The sequence below is a fragment of the Dendrobates tinctorius genome, unplaced genomic scaffold (assembly GCF_039654945.1).
Source record: "Dendrobates tinctorius isolate UK_male_01 unplaced genomic scaffold, ASM3965494v1 ptg000126l, whole genome shotgun sequence".
Lineage (NCBI taxonomy): Eukaryota > Metazoa > Chordata > Amphibia > Anura > Dendrobatidae > Dendrobates > Dendrobates tinctorius.
This window is the reverse complement of record NW_027361794.1, coordinates 11,257,794-11,280,157: the sequence shown is the minus strand read 5'-3', so window position 1 is coordinate 11,280,157 and position 22,364 is coordinate 11,257,794. Positions and strand designations below refer to the sequence as shown.

Sequence of the window (22,364 nt, the reverse complement as noted above, 5' to 3'; positions counted from 1 at the left end):
TCCTCTCCTGCGTGATACTGACTGCTGAGCCGTGTATCTAATCCTATTCTGTGTGATACTGACTGCTGAGCTGTGTATCTAATCCTCTCCTGCGTGATACTGACTGCTGAGCTGTGTATCTAATCCTCTCCTGTGTGATACTGACTGCTGAGCCGTGTATCTAATCCTATCCCGTGTGTTACTGACTGCTGAGCTGTGTATCTAATCCTCTCCTGTGTGACACTGACTGCTGAGCCGTGTATCTAATCCTATCCCGTGTGTTACTGACTGCTGAGCTGTATATCTAATCCTCTCCTGCGTGATACTGACTGCTGAGCCATGTATCTAATCCTATCCTGTGTGATACTGACTGCTGAGCCGTGTATCTAATCCTCTCCTGTGTGACACTGACTTCTGAGCTGTGTATCTAGTCCTATCCTGTGTGATACTGTCTGCTGAGCTGTGTATCTAATCCTATCCTGTGTGATACTGACTGCTGAGCTGTGTATCTAATCCTATCCTGTGTGATACTGACTGCTGAGCCGTGTACCTAATCCTATCATGTGTGTTACTGACTGCTGAGCTGTGTATCTAATCCTCTCCTGTGTGACACTGACTGCTGAGCCGTGTATCTAATCCTCTCCTGTGTGATACTGACTGCTGAGCTGTGTATCTAATCCTCTCCTGAGTGACACTGACTGCTGAGCCGTGTATCTAATCCTCTCCTGTGTGATACTGACTGCTGAGCTGTGTATCTAATCCTCTCCTGTGTGACACTGACTGCTGAGCCGTGTATCTAATCCTATCCCGTGTGTTACTGACTGCTGAGCTGTATATCTAATCCTCTCCTGCGTGATACTGACTTCTGAGCTGTGTATCTAGTCCTATCCTGTGTGATACTGTCTGCTGAGCTGTGTATCTAATCCTATCATGTGTGTTACTGACTGCTCAGCCGTGTATCTAATCCTATCCCGTGTGTTACTGACTGCTGAGCTGTGTATCTAATCCTCTCCTGTGTGACACTGACTGCTGAGCCGTGTATCTAATCCTATCCCGTGTGTTACTGACTGCTGAGCTGTATATCTAATCCTCTCCTGCGTGATACTGACTTCTGAGCTGTGTATCTAATCCTATCCTGTGTGATACTGACTGCTGAGCCGTGTACCTAATCCTATCATGTGTGTTACTGACTGCTCAGCCGTGTATCTAATCCTATCCCGTGTGTTACTGACTGCTGAGCTGTGTATCTAATCCTCTCCTGTGTGACACTGACTGCTGAGCCGTGTGTCTAGTCCTCTCCTGTGTGTTACTGACTGCTGAGCCATGTATCTAATCCTATCCTGTGTGATACTGGGCTCCCCCTGCAGTCTGTGTCAGAGGGTGGTCTGTGTCGGCACGGTAATAAATTGTGTTATTTACAGCTTTACAGAAGAACGATAACACCAAAGAAATGATAAGAATAATAGGCCTCAGTTACCACAACTGTCTACAAAGAAAACTGTTGCTGATAGCAACCAATCACAGCTCATTTTTCATCTTTTAAACAGCTCTGGGACAGCGTGGCGAGTTTTGATTGATGACGTTTATGTTTGGACTTTTATGTGGCGAGGTTGGTGTATGTGTGGTGAACTGTGTGCTGAGGGTGGTATACAGTCATATGTAAAAGTTTGGGCACCCCTATTAATGTTAACCTTTTTTCTTTATAACAATTTTGGTTTTTGCAACAGGTATTTCAGTTTCATATATCTAATAACTGATGGACTCAGTTATATTTCTGGATTCAAATGAGGTTTATTGTACTAACAGAAAATGTGCAATCTGCATTTAAACAAAATTTGACCGGTGCAAAAGTATCGGCACCCTTATCATTTTCTTGATTTGAACACTCCTAACTACTTTTTACTGACTTCCTGAAGCACTAAATTGGTTTTGTAACCTCATTGAGCTTTGAACTTCATAGCCAGGTTTATCAAATCATGAGAAAAGGTATTTAAAGTGGCCACTTGCAAGTAGTTCTCCTATTTGATTCTCCTATGAAGAGTGGCATCATGGGCTCCTCAAAACAACTCTCAAATGATCTGAAAACAAAGATTATTCAACATAGCTTTTCAGGGGAAGGATACAAAAAGTTGTCTCAGAGATTTAACCTGTCAGTTTCCACTGTGAGGAACATGGTAAGGAAATGGAAGAACACAGGTACAGTTCTTGTTAAGCCCAGAAGTGGCAGGCCAAGAAAAATATCAGAAGGAGATAATAAGGGAAACATTTATCAGAAGGACAGAGAAGAAGAATGGTGAGAACAGTCAAGGACAATCCACAGACCACCTCCAAAGACCGGCAGCATCATCTAGCTGCAGATGGTGTCACTGTGCATCGGTCAACAATACAGCGCATGCATAACGCCTTTTTGTATGACCAAACAACTCAATCTTTGTTTCATCAGTTCACAGGACCTTCTTCCAAAATGTAACTGGCTTGTCCAAATGTGCTTTTGCATACCTCAGGCGACTCTGTTTGTGGCGTGCTTGCAGAAACGGCTTCTTTCGCATCACTCTCCCATACAGCTTCTCCTTGTGCAAAGTGCGCTGTATTGTTGGCCGATGCACAGTGACACCATCTGCAGCAAGATGATGCTGCAGGTCTTTGGAGGTGGTCTGTGGATTGTCCTTGACTGTTCTCACCATTCTTCTTCTCTGCCTTTCTGATAAATGTTTCCCTTATTATCTCCAGTAATTGTATTATTACACAGGATTTTTATGATGTTACATCGGCTCATCTTCTCATTCAGGTCTCTACAATATCGGATCCTCTCAGTGAAGATCTTCTATAGAAGAGAATTTTCCTGATTTACCCATCAAAGATGGATATGGACAGAGACAAGATGGCTGAGAGGATATTACACCTCACCCTAGAGATCCTCTTCCGGCTTACTGGAGAGGTGAGAGATTCTGATGACGTCACATTACATCATTCTTATCTATGGGAATAACAGATGGACAGAACTGGAGAGGTGAGGACTCTGGAAATGTCTGTAGTGAGATTTATTAATGTGTCTCTCCATAACCAGGATTACACAGTAGTGAAGAAGACCTCTAGTGAGCGCTGTCAGGACCCTGTGTCCGAGGGATGGGGAAGACCACTGAGCCCAATCACTGGGCCTCCACCTCTCCCCCTGATACATGGTGACATCAATGACCAGAAGATCCTAGACCTCACCTACAAGATGACTGAGCTGCTGACTGGAGAGGTGACACTGCTGGGAATGCTGGGACATTATACAGTAACGCTATGAAGGGATTGGGGGATGATGGTATCATTGTATGTGTCAGGTTCCTATAAGGTGTCAGAATGTCGCCGTCTATTTCTCCATGGAGGAGTGGGAGTATTTAGAAGGACACAAAGATCTGTACAAGGACGTCATGATGGAGGTTCCCCAGCCCCTCACATCACCAGGTAATAGACAGGACTAAATACACACGGCCTATAATTATCTGTATGTAAAGAATAAATTCAGTCCTTGTATTTGTTTCCTCCAGATCTATCCAGTAAGAGGACAACACCAGAGAGATGTCCCCGTCCTCTTCTTCCACAGGACTGTAAACAAGAAGATCCCAGTGTTCCTCAGGATCATCAGGTAGATGGAGAGAAGGTGTCATGAGATCTCCCCTATGATGTGTAGATGGCTGTGAAGGTCTTGTGTTCAGTCTTGTTTTATCCACCAGTATTATATGTTTTATACTTGTGTAATGAGAACGGTGGAGATGGCAGGATTAGAGCTGATCATAGATGTGACTTCTCCATCTGTCTGTGACTTTTACAATATTTGTTTCAGGGTGAAGATCTGACCCATATTAATACTACAGAGACATATGTGAGGGGTGATGAGTGGTGTAAAGTGGAGATTCCTACATATGACTACCCAGGTGAGTAGTAACCACCACATGCAGAGAAGTCACAGATTCTTCTCAGTCACCGGCTGTGGCTGCTTTATCGATGGTGTTGTCCGGTCATATTACCATGTCACCATTTTGCCTCCCCACTACAATATTCTCCTCCACCCAAAACTGTTCAAATGACTTTGGGCATTGAAAGCCCTTTTCTATAGGACATACCATTTTTGACAATCCACCTACCCTCTGGGATTAGAAGACTCTGACCGTTACCTGCCCAGATCTGTAAACTACAAAGCCAAATTACAGCATATGTAGAATGTGCTGACAAGTTAGAAAATGACTTGACGAAAACTATTATGATGGGCCTGTAAGAGAAAGTGGAGGGAAATGATGCTGTTGGCTTCCTAGATCCCTGATATCTTATTGGATGAATCTACCTTCTCCCCCTTCTGTGCTGCTGAATGTCTCATATGGTCCCTACAAGACCAGGTCCAGTCTTTCTGGCCAAACTTTGCTTTTATGATCGACAACATTAAATGTGCAGTGAGGCCAAGTGTGAATTTCTGTACAATAACAACAGAGTTTCCCTTCATCCTGACTTTTCCATTTGTATTAAAACTAATTAATTTAAAGGAGGATTGTGATAAACTACAGGAAAACCATTACACCTGTGCCATAAATTCTCATGCTCCGTGGCAAGGCTGTGGGTGGGGCTGTGGGTGTGACTGTGGATAGTGCTGTGGGTGGGGCTTTATGTGGTGCTCTGATTACATATGAATCTGTATTGGCTTTTGACATGTCACTGATCCCTCAGTGACCTGCCCCCCATTTTTACATAATGCATATAATAGTGTTGATATTAGTGTTGATAATGCCTTGAATATTGTGGCTATTGTGAGGCTTCGAAAAAAAAACTACATCCAGCAAAATGACACCAGTGGCACCTGTCCAGTAGCATCTATCTCTTACTTATAGATGCTACTGCACAGGTGCCGCCATCGCCAGTGACATTTTGCTGGATGTAATTTTTTTCAAAGCCTCACAATAGCCACAATATTATAGGCATTATCAACGCAATTATGTGCATTATGTAAAAAATGGGGGCAGGTCCCTGAGGGATCAGTGACATGTCAAAAGCCAATACAGATTCATATGTAATCAGAGCACCACATAAAGCCCCGCCCACAGCCCCACCACGAGAATCTCATTAACCAAAAACTACAAATACAGATTAAACAACAACAACAACAGGACTAATTTAATCACCAGGTATCATTGTAATCAGTATAACGGCGCCGACCTGACACTGTCAGTAGGTTACTGTGCACAATCCTGCTGACAGGTTCCCTTTAAGATATCTCAGCGCTGCACTATTATACACAGTTCTCTTTTAAATGTGTAATATTTCTTCTTGAAACTCCTCTGACAGAAAATATTGGACCTTACGATAGTTTAGATTGTGAAGTCACCAAGACCCATACTCTAATTACCCCAGAGAGGTTTCACCACTAGTTACTCATTTACTACTGATGAAGACTGTTGAGTTTGATCATTTCAGTAGATGTTATTGTCTATACTCACAGTTTTTGACTACAGTAGTTAGTGTCCAAAATACTCTGATTTAACCTCTTCCCGCAGCCAGTTTTGTGTTCCTAATCAGACCCCATTTTTAAAATCAGATGAATGTCACTTTATGTGGTGATAACTTTGGAATTATTCACAAAGAATAATAGAAAACAAATGGATCTTACAAATTATTTTCCAGCTTCGCACAATACCCTATATAGGGTTGTACACTACTGTCTGGGCACATGGCAAGTTCAGAAGGGAAGGAGCGCCATTTAGCTATTTGGATGCAGATCTTGCTGGAATAGTTTGCAGACACAATGTATTGGGAGCACCTTTCGTGGTCACCTGGCAGCTCAAAAGATGTCCACCATGAACATGCTTGGCACTATCTTCTCTGCTTTCCATATCCCAAGGATTGCCTTCCTTATCGCCCTTTAACACCCTTACATGGATCTGGACTTACACTGGGACCCCAAGGCTTGGACCATGATGCTACCTGCTAGTCTGTGGTGTTATATGGCAAGAAGAATAGTGAATTAGCTGGGTCACAACTAGAAGGACAAAATACAGAAGGAGAAGACACAAGAGCAGTCAGTAAATCAGCCACGGTCATAACGGGAAGCAAATACACAAGCCGTGAGCTGAGCACAGAGGATTGAACCAGAGGAGAACAACGGCCAAATGCTTTGAGCTTTAGTAGGGTGTGGTACTTTCCAGTTGGCTGAAGTAGGGAGCAGATTACTCCAGCTGGACAGCAGGAACAGATCCCAGATGAGATTGGACACACCAGATGCAGAAGCCCTAATATAACTAAATGACAGGAAACCAGAATAGTCGAAATCCCCATAAAGTGATTCCATTTTATAAATTAATTCACTGAGGGTTATACTCTATAGGAGGAGTGACTCCACAGCCACTTTCCGGAAATTAACACACAGTGGATGTTGGAGAGTGAAAATTACACATTTGACATTTTATTACCCAACACATAGTGCCCAGATTGTGCTCCAGGAGACACACAACGCAAATTAAGTGGATTCTTCTCACTATAATATTGCTAAATACAGGGATCCTAAATGTTGTTTGAGCACACTGCAAGACTCAGAAGTGAGAACGGATTTTGCTGGATTGGTTTATAGAAACCTTGTTGCTTTACAACAGCCTTTGAGCCACTAATAGTGTGGGAACATCTGTTTTTCTATTTACAGATGATGGACCTGAGTGGGGACTTGTTTTTTGTGAGATGAGAATTAGTATTATTTTCGCCTACATAACATCGATTAGTTTCTTTTTATTTGATGTTTGGGAGGCAGAATGAACAGTTGAACACCACACACTACGGGTTCATGGAACAAGGTTTTCTATTAGACTGTGAACTGTCATTGTCTTGGTAAATAATACGTTTTTTTTACATAAACTGTCCATAAAAATGGCAGGCTGGCAAGCTAAGTAGAAATGTTCAAAAATATAAAACTCTAGGATATTTTATTAAAAATAATAATTGTTTTTTATCTTAGCAGATGACTGTACGAGGAGGTCAGAGGGGCAGCTGACATCTTCAGTTTTTAAATCTGATGATCTTGAGATCCTACAAGATACAACTGAAGTGAATGCTATTACTCCAGATATACCATCATCCCTTCACAGCAAAGATCGGTCATCTGATCCTATGATACAGGTCCCATCTTCTGATTCATTACCGACTACTAAGGAAAATCAAAGTCACAAAAGAGGCATTAAAGAACAAACTGCTCCTAAAGCAAAGGAGTCATTTTCATGTTCAAAATGTGGGAAATATTTTACATGGAAATCAGTTTTTGTTAACCACCAGAGAACTCACACAGGAGAGAAGCCTTTTTCCTGTTCAGAATGTGGGAAAAGTTTTACCCAGAAATGTAATCTTGTTATGCATCTAAGAACTCACACAGGGGAGAAGCCTTTTTCCTGTTCAGAGTGTGGGAAATGTTTTAACCAGAAATCAGAGCTTGTTGCACACCAGAGAATTCACACAGGGGAGAAGCCTTTTTACTGTTCAGAATGTAGGAAAAGTTTCAATCAGAAATCAGGTTTGGTTAAGCACCAGAGGACTCACACAGGGGAGAAGCCTTTTTCATGTTCTGAATGTGGGAAATGTTTTACCCAGAAATATAATCTTGTTAAGCATCTAAGAACTCATACAGGGGAGAAGCCTTTCTCCTGTACAGAATGTGAGAAAAGTTTTAACCAGACATCAGAGCTTGTTGCACACCAGAGAATTCACACAGGGGAGAAGCCTTTTTTCTGTTCAGAATGTGGGAAAAGTTTCAATCAGAAATCAGATTTGGTTAAGCACCAGAGAACTCACACAGGGGAGAAGCCTTTTTCCTGTTCAGAATGTGGAAAAAGTTTCAATCAGAAATCATGTTTGGTTAATCACCAAAGATCTCACACAGGGGAGAAGCCATTTTTCTGTTCAGAATGTGGGAAAAATTTCAATCACAAATCAGATTTGGTTAATCACCAGAGAACTCACACAGGGGAGAAGCCTTTTTCCTGTTCAGAATGTGGGAAAAGCTTTAATCAGAAATCGGATTTGGTTAAGCACCAGAGAATTCACACAGGGGAGAAGCCTTTTTCCTGTTCAGAATGTAGGAAATGTTTTAACCAGAAATCAGATTTGGTTAAGCACCAGAGAATTCACACAGGGGAGAAGCCTTTTTCCTGTTCAGAATGTGGGAAATGTTTTAACCGGAAAGCGCATCTTATTAGACATCAGGGCAGTCATACAGGGGAGAAGCCTTTTTCCTGTTCAGAATGTGGGAAATGTTGTAACCAGAAGTCAGATTTGGTTAAGCACCAGAAAATTCACTCAGGGGAGAAGCCTTTTTCTTGTTCAGAATGTGAGAAATGTTTTAACCAGATATCAGATTTGGTTATCCACCAGAGAACTCACACAGGGGAGAAGCCTTTTTCCTGTTCAAAATGTGGGAAATGTTTTAACCGGAAAGCACATCTTATTAGACATAAGAGCAGTCACACAGGTGAGAAGCCTTTTTCAGTTTCTTAATGTGGGAAATATTTTACTTGGAAATCAACTCTTAATAAACATTATAGACATCACATAAGGTTGAAGCCCTTTTTATGCTCAGAATGTTGGAATCCTTTTAACCAAAATTGGATCTTCTTAGAGGGGTTGTCTCCTGTCATTCCTCATGTTTGCTGACAAAAGGATAAAACTAAAGTTTATTAATTCCAAATGTAAAACTATACCCATAACTCACCCCTGAAGATTAGTCAGAAAGTGACTAATAGAAGAAACATACCCCACGTTTCAGTAGATAGGGTGAGGTGACGTATACACACTTGCTCTCCAAGCCTCTCATTTCTACGGGTTTCGTCGTTCTCACCAAAGGCGACTCATCAGGTGACTTTATTTAATGTTGACCTATATTCAAGCGAAACAAGACTAAAAAAACTAAAATCATGTATCATGTTATCCGAAACAGTAAGAAAACTACCCATATATTGGCAGATCCCAGACTTCAAACTATATTTCGTAAGTTTATAAGCCACTCCAGTGGCGGTCAGTCAGGAATAGAAAGTATGTGATAATCTAATATATAATTACCAATAAATTCTGTCACACACTTCCGGCGCTTGTGTCGCTTCTACAATGCACCGCGACCGGAAGCTGTGACAGAGCCACCACAATATTGGAACACCCAAGTTATAGGTATTCCGATATGGCGGCCGGGATTCATATCCTCTGCCAAGCCGCGCGGCAGCAGGGGCACTCAGCCAATGAGCAATGCGGGATTCAAAACCCACACCCCACTGGCTGAGCCAATGAGCGTTGCCGCACGGGATTTGAATCCCCCACCAAGCCGCACGGCACCGCTCATTGGCTGAGCGCCCCTTACATACTTACCTCACAGGGAGGAGCATTGCTGTGGCGCTTCTCTTCTTCTGGAGACCAGGCAGGAGTGCGCGTGAGAATCACACATGCTCATAGCGCTATCTGGCGCCAGTTTACTGAAGACACATTTGCAGTGTGTCTTCAGCAATATGGCGCTGGACTTTGCGGTATGGGCATGCACGTACTCCAGAACCACACTCCTCCCCTGGCCTCTGACAGAACGGGACAGTGCTGGAACGCATGATAGAAGGGTGAGTATAAATGTTTGGTTTTTTTTGTATGTGTACAGTTTAATAGGGGTGAGGGGGACCATACATATCAGGATAGGGGGGTGAGAGGTAGCATGCATACCAGGAAAGGGGGGTGAGGGAACCATGCATATCAGGATTGGGGGGGTGAGGGGACCATGCAAACCAGGAAAGGAGGGTGAGAGGTAGCAGGCATTCCAAGAAAAGGGGTGAGGTAGCATGCATACCAGGAAAGGGGGGTGAGAGGACCATGCATACCAGGAAAGGGTGGTGAGAGGCAACAGGCATAGCAGGATAGGGGGGTGAGAGGTAGCATGCATACCAGGAAAGGGGGGTGAGATGACCATGCATACCAAGAAAGGGGGATGAGAGATAGCATGCATACCAGGAAAGGGGGGTGAGATGACCATGCATACCAGGAAAGGGTGGTGAGAAGCAACAGGCATAGCAGGATAGGGGGGTGAGAGGTAGCATGCATACCAGGAAAGGGGGGTGAGATGACCATGCATACCAAGAAAGGGGGATGAGAGATAGCATGCATACCAGGAAAGGGGGGTGAGACGACCATGCATACCAGGAAAGGGGGGGTGAGAGGTAGCATGCATACCAGGAAAGGGGGGTGAAATGACCATGCATACCAGGATAGGGGGTGAGAGGACCATGCATGCCAGAATAGGGGAAGAGGGGACTGTGTATACCAGGATTGTGGGGTGAGAGGACCATGCATACCAGGATAGGGGGGTGAGGGGACCATGTATACCAGGATAGGGGGGTGAGAGGACCATGCATACTAGGACTGGGGGGTGAGGAATAGCATGCATACCAGGATTGGGGGGTGAGAAAACCATGCATACCAGGATTGGGGGGTGAGAGGACCATGCACACCAGGATTGTGGGGTGAGGGGACCATGCATACCAGGATTGGGGGGGTGAGGGGTACCATGCATACCAGCATAGGGGTGTGAGGGGACCATGCCTACCAGGAAAGGGGGGTGAGAGGACTATGCATACCAGGAAAGGGGGTGAGAGGACCATGCATACCAGGATTGGGGGGTGAGGGGGATCATGCATACCTGTTACGATTGGGTCACCGAGGAGGAGAGCAAGACCAAGCAAAGTCACAAAACCAGAGAGGTTGGTAACTAAGTGGATTGCAGACCCCTGATCCTATCCACACAACTAGCAGTAGCCGTGGAGCATACCTACGATGATCCTAGACGCCTCGACATAGCCAGAGAGCTAAATAAGCCTAAAGCAAGAAAGGGGAAATCTAAACTGCCCCAGAGCAGACCCCAAAGGAATAGATAGCCCCCAAGCATATATTGTCAGTGAGACAAGTTGAAAACACAAACGCAGGTAGGAAAATAGACAGAGCAAATGATGGGGCCCACACTAACTAGACAGGACAGGAAAGGAAAGACACTGTCTGCAATCACGCAAAAAACCCTGCAAAAAATGTCCAACACATCTGATAGAAAAATACTGAAGTCCCACGACTTTGCCCACTATATCAGCACTCTGGTATATTCTGAAAGCAGTGCAGAAAGAGGCCAATCTAATAAGGAACAAAAACAAACTGGCACAAGCAGTAACATATGGATAGAGATTCAGCACAGCCCCAGCTGGATCTGGCTGACCACACAAGACTGAAATAGACAAAACCAGATCAAATGTGAACAATAGCAAAAGAACACTTAGCTGAGCATGCAGGGACTGAGCTGGAAACTAAGACCTCAGGAGGCAGGAAAAAATCACCAGCAGGGATAGAGGATAGAGTCAGCTGTCTTAAATCCAGTCAGAAACTTCAGATCTCCAATCGTCCTCCTCATTATCAGGTGGCAAGCCTCTGTTAATCAGATCAGCTCCATTACCTCCAGTAACCACCAGAGGGAGCCCAGAAAGAGAGCTCGCAACCCCTCTGTCAATATAACCAGCTCCACTACCTTCACTAGTAACCAGAGGTAGGCCAGAAAGCGAATTCACAACACATACCAGGAAAGGGGGGGATGAGGGGACCATGCATATCAGAATTGGGGGGTGAGGGGACCATGCATAACAGGCTAGGGGAGTGAGAGGACCATGCATACCAGAATAGGGGGTGAGGGGACCAGTTACACCAGGATTGGGGGGTGAGAGGACCATGCATACCAGGATAGGGGGGTGAGAGGACCATGCATACCAGGATTGGGGGGTGAGGAGACCATGCATACCAGGATAGGGGGTGAGAGGACCATGCATAACAGGATTGGGGGATGAGAGGACCATGCATACCAGGACTGGGGGGTGAGGGGTAGCATGCATACCAGGATTGAGGGATGAGAGAACCATGCAAACCAGGATAGGGGGTGAGGGGACCATGTATACCAGGATTGAAGGATGAGAGGACCATGCATACTGGGATTAGGGGGTGAGGGGGACCATGCATTCCAGGATTGTGGGGTGAGGGGACCATGCATACCAGGAAAGGGGGTGAGAGGACCATGCTTACCAGGACAGGGGGGTGAGGGGAATAATAATAATTTTATTTATATAGCGCCGACATATTCCGCAGCACTTTACATTTCAGAGGGGACTTGTACAGACGATAGACATGACAGCATAACAGTAATCACATAGGTCATAACAGATACCAAGAGGAATGAGGGCCCTGCTCACAAGCTTGCAATCTATGAGGAAGAAAGGGAGACACAAAAGGTGGGTGGTAACAGTTGCCTTCATTGTTCAGACCAGCCATAGTGTTGAGCATGTAACAGTACGGACACAGAGGGATAATAGATGCATAAAGCATGTGGGAACATGATGTGGGGAACCTGGTTATGGTAAAACTTTTGACTGGGCCACCCAGGGATAGTTAGGTTAATGTGTTGAGGTGGTAAGGCTGGTTTCACACAAGCGTTTTAACATGCAGCGCATCGTGCGCTAACGATCGCATGCGCAATTGTCCCCTATCTTTAAAATGGCAGGCGCAGTGTCCAGCGATTGCACGCATGCCTCAGCGTTTAAGTGCGCTGCGCATTTTCCATGTGTGCGATCAGACGCACCGGACGCTACATGTTGCAATTTTTATTCCCGCCCACATCGTTAAAAAATTGCATGGGCATGTCAGCGCACGCAATGCGCAAAAAATTAGCATTAGAGTCGATGGTGGCGCTGACGTGCGCTGTGCACTGCGCATGTCAGCACTTTTTGAGGGCACGCGATTTCAGAGTAAACAATGTCTAGACACTTGTTAAATCCACCCCCTAAACAAGCAACATTGTTTGGAAGGAAGGATAGATAAAATAAGGGCTTTGTAGTGCCAGATCATCACTCTCCAGACAGACAGCAAGAAGACAAGACAACACGAACCCAGCCAGAGACCATCCACAACTTTAGAGAAAACAGCAGCTTTAATGTGAGTATTCTAAAATCAATGTGAGGCTGTCCTTTACAATATAATGTACTTTTTTTTTCACAGCATGTCTTCTGGATATGAATATGCTCCTCCACAGGAAGAATTGGAAGAGGCAGAGCGTGAGGTGAGTATTTTGCTGCCTTTGTATACATGCCTCTATATATGGCTACTAATTTCTGTTCTTCACAGACCTCGGAATCGGACCAGCCAAGTGAGCCAGAACAGCCGGAGCAGCGTACACAAGGCATGGCGGGGAGGAGATGCCATGTAAGTATACATTCTAAAAGATGGGGAAATCCAGCTCAAAGGATAAAAAATGATTTTTATTTTCACTTCATCAAAATCATTAGTACAAAAGGGCAGCTATGTACAAATAGGTATACCCAATGAAGGGAACTACCTTGGACTGAATTGCAGAGCACCTGGACGCGTTTTGAACACACTGGTTCTTAAACCCAGGCTGAGCTCTGAAGCAGACATTGCATTGTATAAAGGCAATGAACAGGTGAAACTGATAATTACAAAAAGACACATGTGATACCAACATACATAAACCAAATGAAAATACAATGTGAAAACGATGAAATAAATACATTTATACAAATAAAATTTAAAAAAAAAACAGAAAAATCAAGAAATCAATAATATAACATGAATTCCTTTCTCAAATTAAGACCCATAGGTACGCGTGTGTCCAACAAAAAAGTCCAAAAGGCTTCTCTGTTGCGCAGCACTTGTTCCCGATCACCTCCTCTGGGATGTTTCCTAATGCGTTCAATTGCATAATCCCTGGATTAAAAACACATGTGACATGCACAAATGTGAACAAGTCGGTCGGACAATGTTCACACCACTCATTAACTGAAGCACAAACAGAAGGCACAGAATGACAAATGTGCAGAAATACCTTGCAGTAAGACATATGACAGTAGTCAGCAAGTGCTGATAAAAAGATGACAACAAATACAGGGTATTTAGTCGATACTTTTTTTGCAAAAAAATGTGTACCAAGCTGCTCCACCTCGTCAAGGTAACCCTTATTGAAGCAGTCCCTATCTAATGTATTTAAAACCTGAACATGTGAACAGTGTCTAATTGAACAGGATTAAGACAGGCGCTTTCTAGTATGGGCACGTGGTGTAAGACAAGACAGCTCTTTATGTGTATGTCACACAAAAGAGGGGTGGGGTCTCTCAAATCATGCATAAGCACGAAAAAAACTGGATTAAAAACACATGTGACATGCACAATTGTGAAAAAGTCGGTCGGACAATGTTCACACCACCCATTAACTGAAACACAAACAGAAGGCACAGAATGACAAATGTGCAGAAATACCTTGCAGTAAGACATATGACAGTAAACCCTGCAAGAAAAAACACTTCTATTGTGTACAGACACAAAGTATTTAGAAATATTGGACATATGTCTAGTGGAACTATGTACAATGTCATATAAATGTTCACGAAAGCTTTCTCTTAATTTGCGGATAGTCGATCCGACATATTTTTAATGCACAATGCGTACAGTCAATGATATAAATAACGTCATCTGAATTACAATTAAGAAAATTCTGAATTTTAGATGATTTCCTATTTGTTGCATTTTGAAAGTGGGTAGTTTTGTAAGAAAAAGAACATGTTTTACCTAGCGAATGTCCACATTTATGGTAACCCACAGTTGATAACCAATTACTTGCACCGGTATTTTTTTTGTTTATCCAAAAAACTTGGCCACGAAAATTTTCCCAAAGTAGGCGCTTTGCTTGAAACAATTTTGATACCTTCTCCCAATAAATTATATCAATGATGTCATCATTTCTTAGTATATGTCAATTTTTCTGTATAATATTGGAAATAGAGCGAAAATAAGAACTATAAGTTAATACTAAAGTTGGACAATGAAAAGAATTTTTTTGCAAACAAGTCTGCTTCCGAATAAGAGAATCTCTAGATTTAGTTTCAGTAATATTAATAGTGCGATTTAGGCCTCTTTCACACATCCATTTTGCGCCGTCAGGCGAGATCCGGCTTTTTTTTTGTAAAACCGGATCCGGCGAAATGCAATGCCGGATCCGGTTTTTCGCCATTGACTTGTATTAGCGCCGGATGGTATTGCGGTTCGTCCTTTTTTTGCCGGATCCGGCTATTTGTCTCATTCCGGCGTCTGGAAAAAACGGCTACTGTAACATTTTTTGTCTCCGGCGAAAAAGCCGGAAGCGCCGGATCCGATGCTTCCGGCTTTTTGCCACAATGAAAGTCTATGGGCGACGGAATGCGCCGGATCAAGAAAAAGACGGATCCAGCAACCGGATCCGTTTTTTTAAGTCTGCGCATGCTCAGATCCAATTGGCCAGCCCCCAGGAAACAGATATAACCTGCTAGACGGATCCGGCAGAAAAACTGATCCGTTTCTACAGTTGTCCAAAATTTACGCCAGATCCGTTTTTTCTAAAAAATAGCCGGATCCTGCCTGACGGCAAAAAACTGATGTGTGAAAGTAGCCTTACAGTCCAAGCTGGATAACCGCGATTTCCCAATCGATTTTTTATAATATTATCTTCTTTATTGTACCAGAATTTATTGCTACAATTTCGTTTGGCTCTTGTCAACTCTCCTACAGGTATAGATTTTATGGTATGTACCGGATAGAAACTAGTAGCATGTAAAATAGCATTCCCTGCGGTTTTTTTTCTGAAAGGGGTGCTAGAGAGATGCTGATAAGGTGCTCCTGTTAAACGTAAATCCAAAAAACAAATTTCTTTAGAATCAAAAATATGAGTGAAACTCAAATGAAATAAATTAGAATGAATATATTCAACAAATAAAGGGATCAAATGAACATCCCCCTTTCCAAACGAACAGCAAATCATCTATGAAACGAGAATACCATTGTATGTTATCTGAAAAAGGATGATTACAACCAAAAATAAATACCTCTTCCCACCATGCCAGAACTAAATTTGCAACTGATGGAGAAAAGTTGACACCCATTGAAACACCATTGTTCTGTAAAAAAAAATTTTTTTAGCAAATAAAAAATAATTGTGAGATAGTAAAAATTACAAAACTTGAATAATATAATTTTGTAAATCTAAACTGAGCAAACTATATTTGTTAAGATACAGGATACATTCTACCTGTTGTTTTGGTTCAATAATTTTTTCCATTCCTGTTTTTCTTCCCTGCTTTTTTTTCTTTTTCTTTTTCTTTCCTATCTCTATCATTCGCCACAATTTCCAAGATTCTAAATGTATTTGTTTTCTAGGTTCCACGACGGGATGAAGACCTGTATATTGACAACGAGCAACTGATCAGCCTTGTCCAGGAGCGTAGCCCGTTGTGGGACAGCCGTGACCAGCAGTACAAGGACACTGTGGTGACCCGGCAGCTCTGGAATGAGGTGGCCGCAGCGTTGATGGAGGGCTGGGACTGCGCCTCTGCAACTTTAAAAAAGGCGTTCAGTAAGTATTTCTGTGTTGTGTGATGCTGCATTGACTCTTGTTCCTGATGATACATGTGTGTTTAGTGCAAGATATAGACTTGCAGTAAACACACCAGTGTCCTCAGGTACAATAGTGTATGACTTGTGTATTGTCATGCGGTATATTTCATGCTACACTCTTGTTCCTGATGATACTTGTATGTTTATTGCTAGTCATATACTTGCAGTAAACACACCAGTGTCCTCTGGTTCAATAGTGTATGCTTTGTGTTCAGAATTATTTTGGAGGCTGCATGGTCACTCAGGTTTGTGTGTTTCTACAGATGTCAGTGCATTGTCTAATTTTTTATTTTTTTTTATTTTTTCAACAGTTAACAAAGTCCGCACACGTTGGCGCTCGATGAAGGACCGCTTCAACACTGATGTTCGGGCTGAGGGACAGGTTCGCAGTGGCTCAGCGGCAAGGACCAGAACCAAGTACCGCTACCATCGCGCTTTGGAATTCTTACGACCGGTCCTTGCCACCAGAGCGTAAGTATATAATGTTTTTTTTTGTTTTTCATTGAACTAATTGGTGGTTTTATGTTCCACACAATAATGCATGATACTAATGTTTTACTTTTCTTTCCACAGTACCAGGATCAGCACCCTGCAACCTGTCCCTGGAGCGGTTCTTCATCGATCGACCTCGGACCCGTCCCAGCCATCCGACAGCCAGGAAGCAAATGGCAGGTCAGCAACACAGACAGCTGGTGATCAGGAAGCTGGTCAATCAGGTGTCCCCCTGTCCCAGGTCTCTGTCACTGGTTGTGCGGGCACTACGCGCCAGCAGCAGAGGGCCTCGGACAGGCCTGTCTTGCCCGAGTTCATGCACTTGAGCGATGCCTTTCATGCCAGTCTCAAGACGCTGTCCGAACGAGTGGAAAGTGGTTTCTCACTAATGGAACATGGTTTTAACCACATGGAACACCTCTTCCTCTCTTCCGACCAGCGCCTTGAATGGCTGGAGACTGACCTCAATAGACCAGCGCACCATTTCTTTAGTAAAATTGAACGGGGCATGGCGGATCACCTTAGTACTGAGCAACAGCTGAATGTGTTACACGCCTGCAACACTGCTTTCTTGCAGGCTATGCAGCAGAATCAGTACGTGCAGCAGTCAGTGTTGTCATTCCCACCTATGCCACCACTGTCTCTCTTCACCACAGTACCGACTTCTGCTGCATATCACTGCACGGCCACCTGCATTCCTAGCCAAGCCGGACACCACTACACCACACCAATGCCGAGTGCTGCTGGTCACTCCACCCCCGCCACCACCATGTCAAGTGCTGCTCCTGTCTGGAGCACCAGTACTGCCATCGTTACCTCATCTTGGCACACCACAAGCCCAAAATCTGCTTGGTCCACCACCACCTCTTCTCCTGTTCAGAGCACAGAGTCACCATCATCTCCGGGTCGGAGCTCCGCCACTTCTCATCATTATGAGAGCACCGGCACAAATCCTCAGCATTCAAGGAGCACCTCCACCACTCATCAGAGGAGCACCGCCACCACATCTCCTCCTAGGAGCACCGCCACCACTACTCTTCACAGGAGCACCGCCACTGCTTCGCCTCCTCATAGCACTGCCAGCACTCCTCATCAGAAGAGCACCGCCACCACTTCGCCTGATAGGAGCACGGCCACCACTTCTCCCACCAGAAGCCCCACTCACACTTCTCCTTCTTTGAGCACCGTGACCACAATTTCTCCTTCAAGGAGCATCGCCAGCACCACCACCGAGCAGTCTAGGGGAGACCCACATTCCGTCTTTTATTCTGCCAAGACACGGTCCACCATCTCTAGTCGGTCAGCTAATGTAAGGCGGCCATACGGTGTTTGGTCCAGGCAGGTGACTCCTGCCCCAAAGAAGAAGAAAAAAAAAAGACTTTGTTAGTCAGTCCCCCCTCTCCTTCCAATGTTTCTCAAACTGCCTCCGCTTCCATACCTGATCTACCTTCCCCCAGTACTTTAGTAGCCCCTTCCCCTAGAACCCCTTCCTCAATTTCCAGCCGTTCCTCGTCTCTCCACACGCCCAAAGTATCCCACTCTTCCCCCAAACGTCCTTCAAAAGGAAAATAATTTTAAAAAATAAATAAATAAAAGTTCTATTTTTATGGTTCAAAAAAAAGGTTTGTTTAATGTGTCTTTCGCCGCCTACACACACACTGGTGTACACACACTGCACCATACATTTGCCATTTTTGTCAACACATAGCTCCACTATTGGCACACGCTTCGCGTGTCAATCTTTGAACTATGTGTAGTCAAAAATTCTAATCTATATGATTTTTATTTTCTAATCTATATGATTTTTATTTTCCACAACAGTCTCTTCAGTAAGGTAATATAGTACATACTGAATAGAGGATGGAGTTTAGTGCAAGGCCTATCTATTGTTACCTTGACTTGTATCCTAAACAGTTAATTGACTATGGTGTGTTTTAACATCATTTAACTTTTTGGGATACAATCCAAAGTTATAGTAGATATACCTTGTAATTAACCACATCTTCTATTCAGTGTATGTTGATAAAATGAGGAGATGATGGGGAAAATACATGCCATATGTACAATACCCTGCCCTTGTATCATAACTATCACACCTGGCCAGGTTAATACGCATGAGTTTTAACCAGCAGCGCCGCTTCCGTCTGCATATATTTCTATCAGACTGTAGCGATGCTGCAGGTTACCTCTTATGTGTATTCTCCTGCCCATGTGTGATAACCTTTGGATGCTTTACTTTTGGCATCCTCACTTCAGCATGACACCAGGCCTGGGTATTGTATAGTTGTATAAACTTTATTATGTCTACTGTCTGTGTTAAAACTGAAGCCACAGTGCAGATACTACAAATAATATTTATAGTCACAGCGTTAGGTGTCATCAATAGTGAGGGATGCAACTGCAGTCCAAAATCACTATTGTTAACATCATGCCAGGTGACACAAAAATTATTTGTATTATCTCCACCGTCGCATCACATTGAACTCAAAGTGTAAAGACGATAAAGATCATATAACTTAACTTTTGTGTTTGTATACTCACCTGGTCATGAGTACTAGTAAATTCACAAAACCCAGCATCGTGAATTCACTCTTACACCTGGCCAGTTGATTATTGTATTGAAGTGTAAAAAGACAGAGTGCACGCAGCATAGGTATCAACACAGGTTTTTTATTAAGATACACACGAAAGTAAACTTGGTTACACCATTTGCTCTTGCCAGGGCACCCATCCTACATCTGAGTTGAAGTAGGCAGCAAATTGGTCCCTCATTTGCCCTACTTCAATGGATGACCTGAGAGGATGCCGAGTAAATTCATGCAAGGGGTTAGGAGCAGCATCATCGAGTTCAACATTTGGGTGCTCTCTAACCATCACAAAATTGTGTGGAACCACATAGGCCTTCACCACCTCATCCACTGTTTCCAATTTAAGATTAATGGCTGTGCTGAGAATGCGCCATCTGGATACAAGTATTCCAAAGGCACATTCTACAGTTCTTCTTGCCCTGGTCAGCCTGTAATTAAAAATTCTTTTGGTATGGTCTAGGTCACAGCTGGAGTAGGGCTTGAGGAGGTTTTGGCACATCTGGAATGCCTCATCCCCAACCATTACAAAGGGCTGTGGCGGACCGTCGGTGTTGGGAAGAGGCTGTGGCATGGGAAAATTGAACTGGTTGTCATACAACCTCCATCCCATGTCTGAGTTCTTAAAAGCCTGGGAGTCATTATCACGGTCAAGTGCACCAATGTCCACTGCAACAAACTTACAGTCTCCATCAGAAATGGCCATGAGAACTGTAGAGAAGTACTTTTTACAGTTATAGTACTCCGAGCCTGTTCTTTTGGGTTTTATTATCCAGATGTGTTTCCCATCCACCGCACCTAAACAGTTGGGGAAATTGCAGACTGTCCAGAATCTTTCTGCATGTTCAATCCGCTTGTCCACAGTGGGCAGGGGCAGAAATTCTGGACAGAGAACGTCCCACAAAGCCCAGCAGGTGTCCGCAACTATTCCCGACAAGGTGGAGATTCCAAGCCGGTACTGGAAGTGCAGTGAAGAGAGGGTCTCTCCAGTAGCCAGGAATCTGCGACACAAAGAAACAACCAAAAAATAATATCTGTGCATATATTTTTTTTAGCAATACCATAAACAAAAAACTGTAACACATAAAAAAGGGCATTAAAAATTAAATCTTCAGCCTTTTCTTTATGGGCAGCACGGTGGCTCAGTGGTTAGCGCTGCAGCCTTGCAGCGCTGGGGTCCTGGGTTCGAATCCCACCAAGGACAACATCTGCAAGGAGTTTGTATGTTCTCCCCGTGTTTGCGTGGGTTTCCTCCGGGCACTCCGGTTTCCTCCCACACTCCAAAGACATACTGATAGGGAATTTAGATTGTGAGCCCCATCGGGGACAGTGATGAAAATGTGTGCAAACTGTAAAGCGCTGCGGAATATGTTAGCGCTAAATAAAGATTATTATTATTAATGGCATAAAAATAATGCTGCAGCTTTTGGTTAAGTACATGGCAAAAAAAGAATTCAGCACGCTTTGGAATAGTACATCTGAGAACAGATAAAATTAGGCAGGCATTGGCTTTTAAATACTACCTACCGTAATGTTACCAGGAGCCGTTCCTCGGGAGGAATGGTAAGACGGAGCTGTGTCTCCTGTCTCCGGATGACATCTTGGACATGACCAAGCAAATACATCAAGCTTTGTTGGGACATCTGTGTATAGTCCGTAAATTTCTCCGGGTTCGCCTGGAGCTAGCTGTAGAGGGTGTGGTACGCCCCTCGGCTCTCACAGAGTTCAACAATCGGATGTATCCACAAACGCCGCTGCTGCCGTCTTCGCTGTCTCTCTCTCTCCCTTTGTTCATGGCAAGCAACTGCATAAGTCTGAGCCATCCTGATGTCAAGATCCAAGTTGAAGTGAAAACTCTTCCAGCGCAGATCCATGTCGTCAATATAAAAAGCAAGCAAATGTGAAGAATTAAGCTGAAAACAGGGTCTATATAACAAATTCCCATAACACACGCCCACTGCTGTCCAATTGGTGGAGTCTGTTGCACCAATTGGTCAATGATATTTCCTACTGTGATTGTGACATCATGCGCATAAATAAGGCAAACGCATGGAAAACAGTTGCATATGCATACAAACGCGGCGTTTTTTGCCTTAACGCGCACGATGATGCGAAAAAAATCAGTGTTTACATGCGTGTGTATGCATTTTTGCAACACATTTGATGTGCGCACCAAACGCAGTGCTAAAAAATGCTAGTGTGAAACTAGCTTAAGCCAGTCTGAATAAATGTGTTTTTAGGGCACGCTTAAAATTGTAGGGATTGGGGACTAATCATATTGACCTGGGTAGTGCCTTCCAAAGAATTGGCGCAGCACATGTAAAGTCTTGGAGACGGGAGTGGGAGGTTCTGATTATTGAGGATGCTAACCTCATGTCATCATCAGAACAGAGGGCACGGGTAGGGTGGTAGACTGAGATGAGGGAGGAGATATTGGCTGGTGCTGAGCCGTGGAGTGCTTTGTGGGTGAGGGTAATAAGTTTGTACTGGATTCTGGAGTGGATGGGTAACTAGTATAAGGACTGGCACAAGGTAGAGGCATCGGTGTAATGAGTGGTGAGGAATATGATCCTGGCTGCAGCATTTAAGACAGATTGGGGGGGAGAGTTTGGTAAGAGGGAGACCGATTAGAAGAGAGTTACAATAGTCCAGACGAGAATGAATAAGAGAAACAGTAAGAGTTTTTGCAGAATCAAAAGTAAGAAAAGATTGAATTCTGGAAATATTTTTGAGATGCAGATAACAAGAGCGAGCCAGTGATCGAATGTGGGGGGCGAATGAAAGCTCATAGTCATGTATGACCCC

General features: G+C 43.8%; 3 protein-coding genes across 3 annotated transcripts; all 3 read left to right on the top strand.

Moving 5' to 3' along the window:
• Window positions 1-2,771: 2,771 nt before the first annotated feature.
• Window positions 2,772-3,910, top strand: LOC141047164 (gastrula zinc finger protein XlCGF66.1-like). The gene is made up of 5 exons (XM_073542120.1): window positions 2,772-2,917; window positions 3,047-3,226; window positions 3,309-3,432; window positions 3,516-3,613; window positions 3,812-3,910. The coding sequence occupies exons 1-5, from the start codon at window positions 2,840-2,842 to the stop codon at window positions 3,908-3,910; spliced, it is 579 nt and encodes a 192-aa protein (XP_073398221.1). The 5' UTR covers window positions 2,772-2,839.
• Window positions 3,911-6,964: 3,054 nt separating this feature from the next.
• Window positions 6,965-8,501, top strand: LOC141047329 (uncharacterized). Its single transcript, XM_073542390.1, has one exon. The coding sequence runs from the start codon at window positions 7,111-7,113 to the stop codon at window positions 8,485-8,487; it is 1,377 nt and encodes a 458-aa protein (XP_073398491.1). The 5' UTR covers window positions 6,965-7,110; the 3' UTR covers window positions 8,488-8,501.
• An 8,298-nt stretch (window positions 8,502-16,799) lies between these two features.
• Window positions 16,800-18,516, top strand: LOC141047327 (uncharacterized). The gene is made up of 2 exons (XM_073542387.1): window positions 16,800-16,953; window positions 17,056-18,516. Exons 1-2 carry the CDS (start codon window positions 16,823-16,825, stop codon window positions 18,359-18,361), a joined length of 1,437 nt encoding a protein of 478 aa, XP_073398488.1. The 5' UTR covers window positions 16,800-16,822; the 3' UTR covers window positions 18,362-18,516.
• The last annotated feature ends 3,848 nt before the right edge of the window (window positions 18,517-22,364 follow it).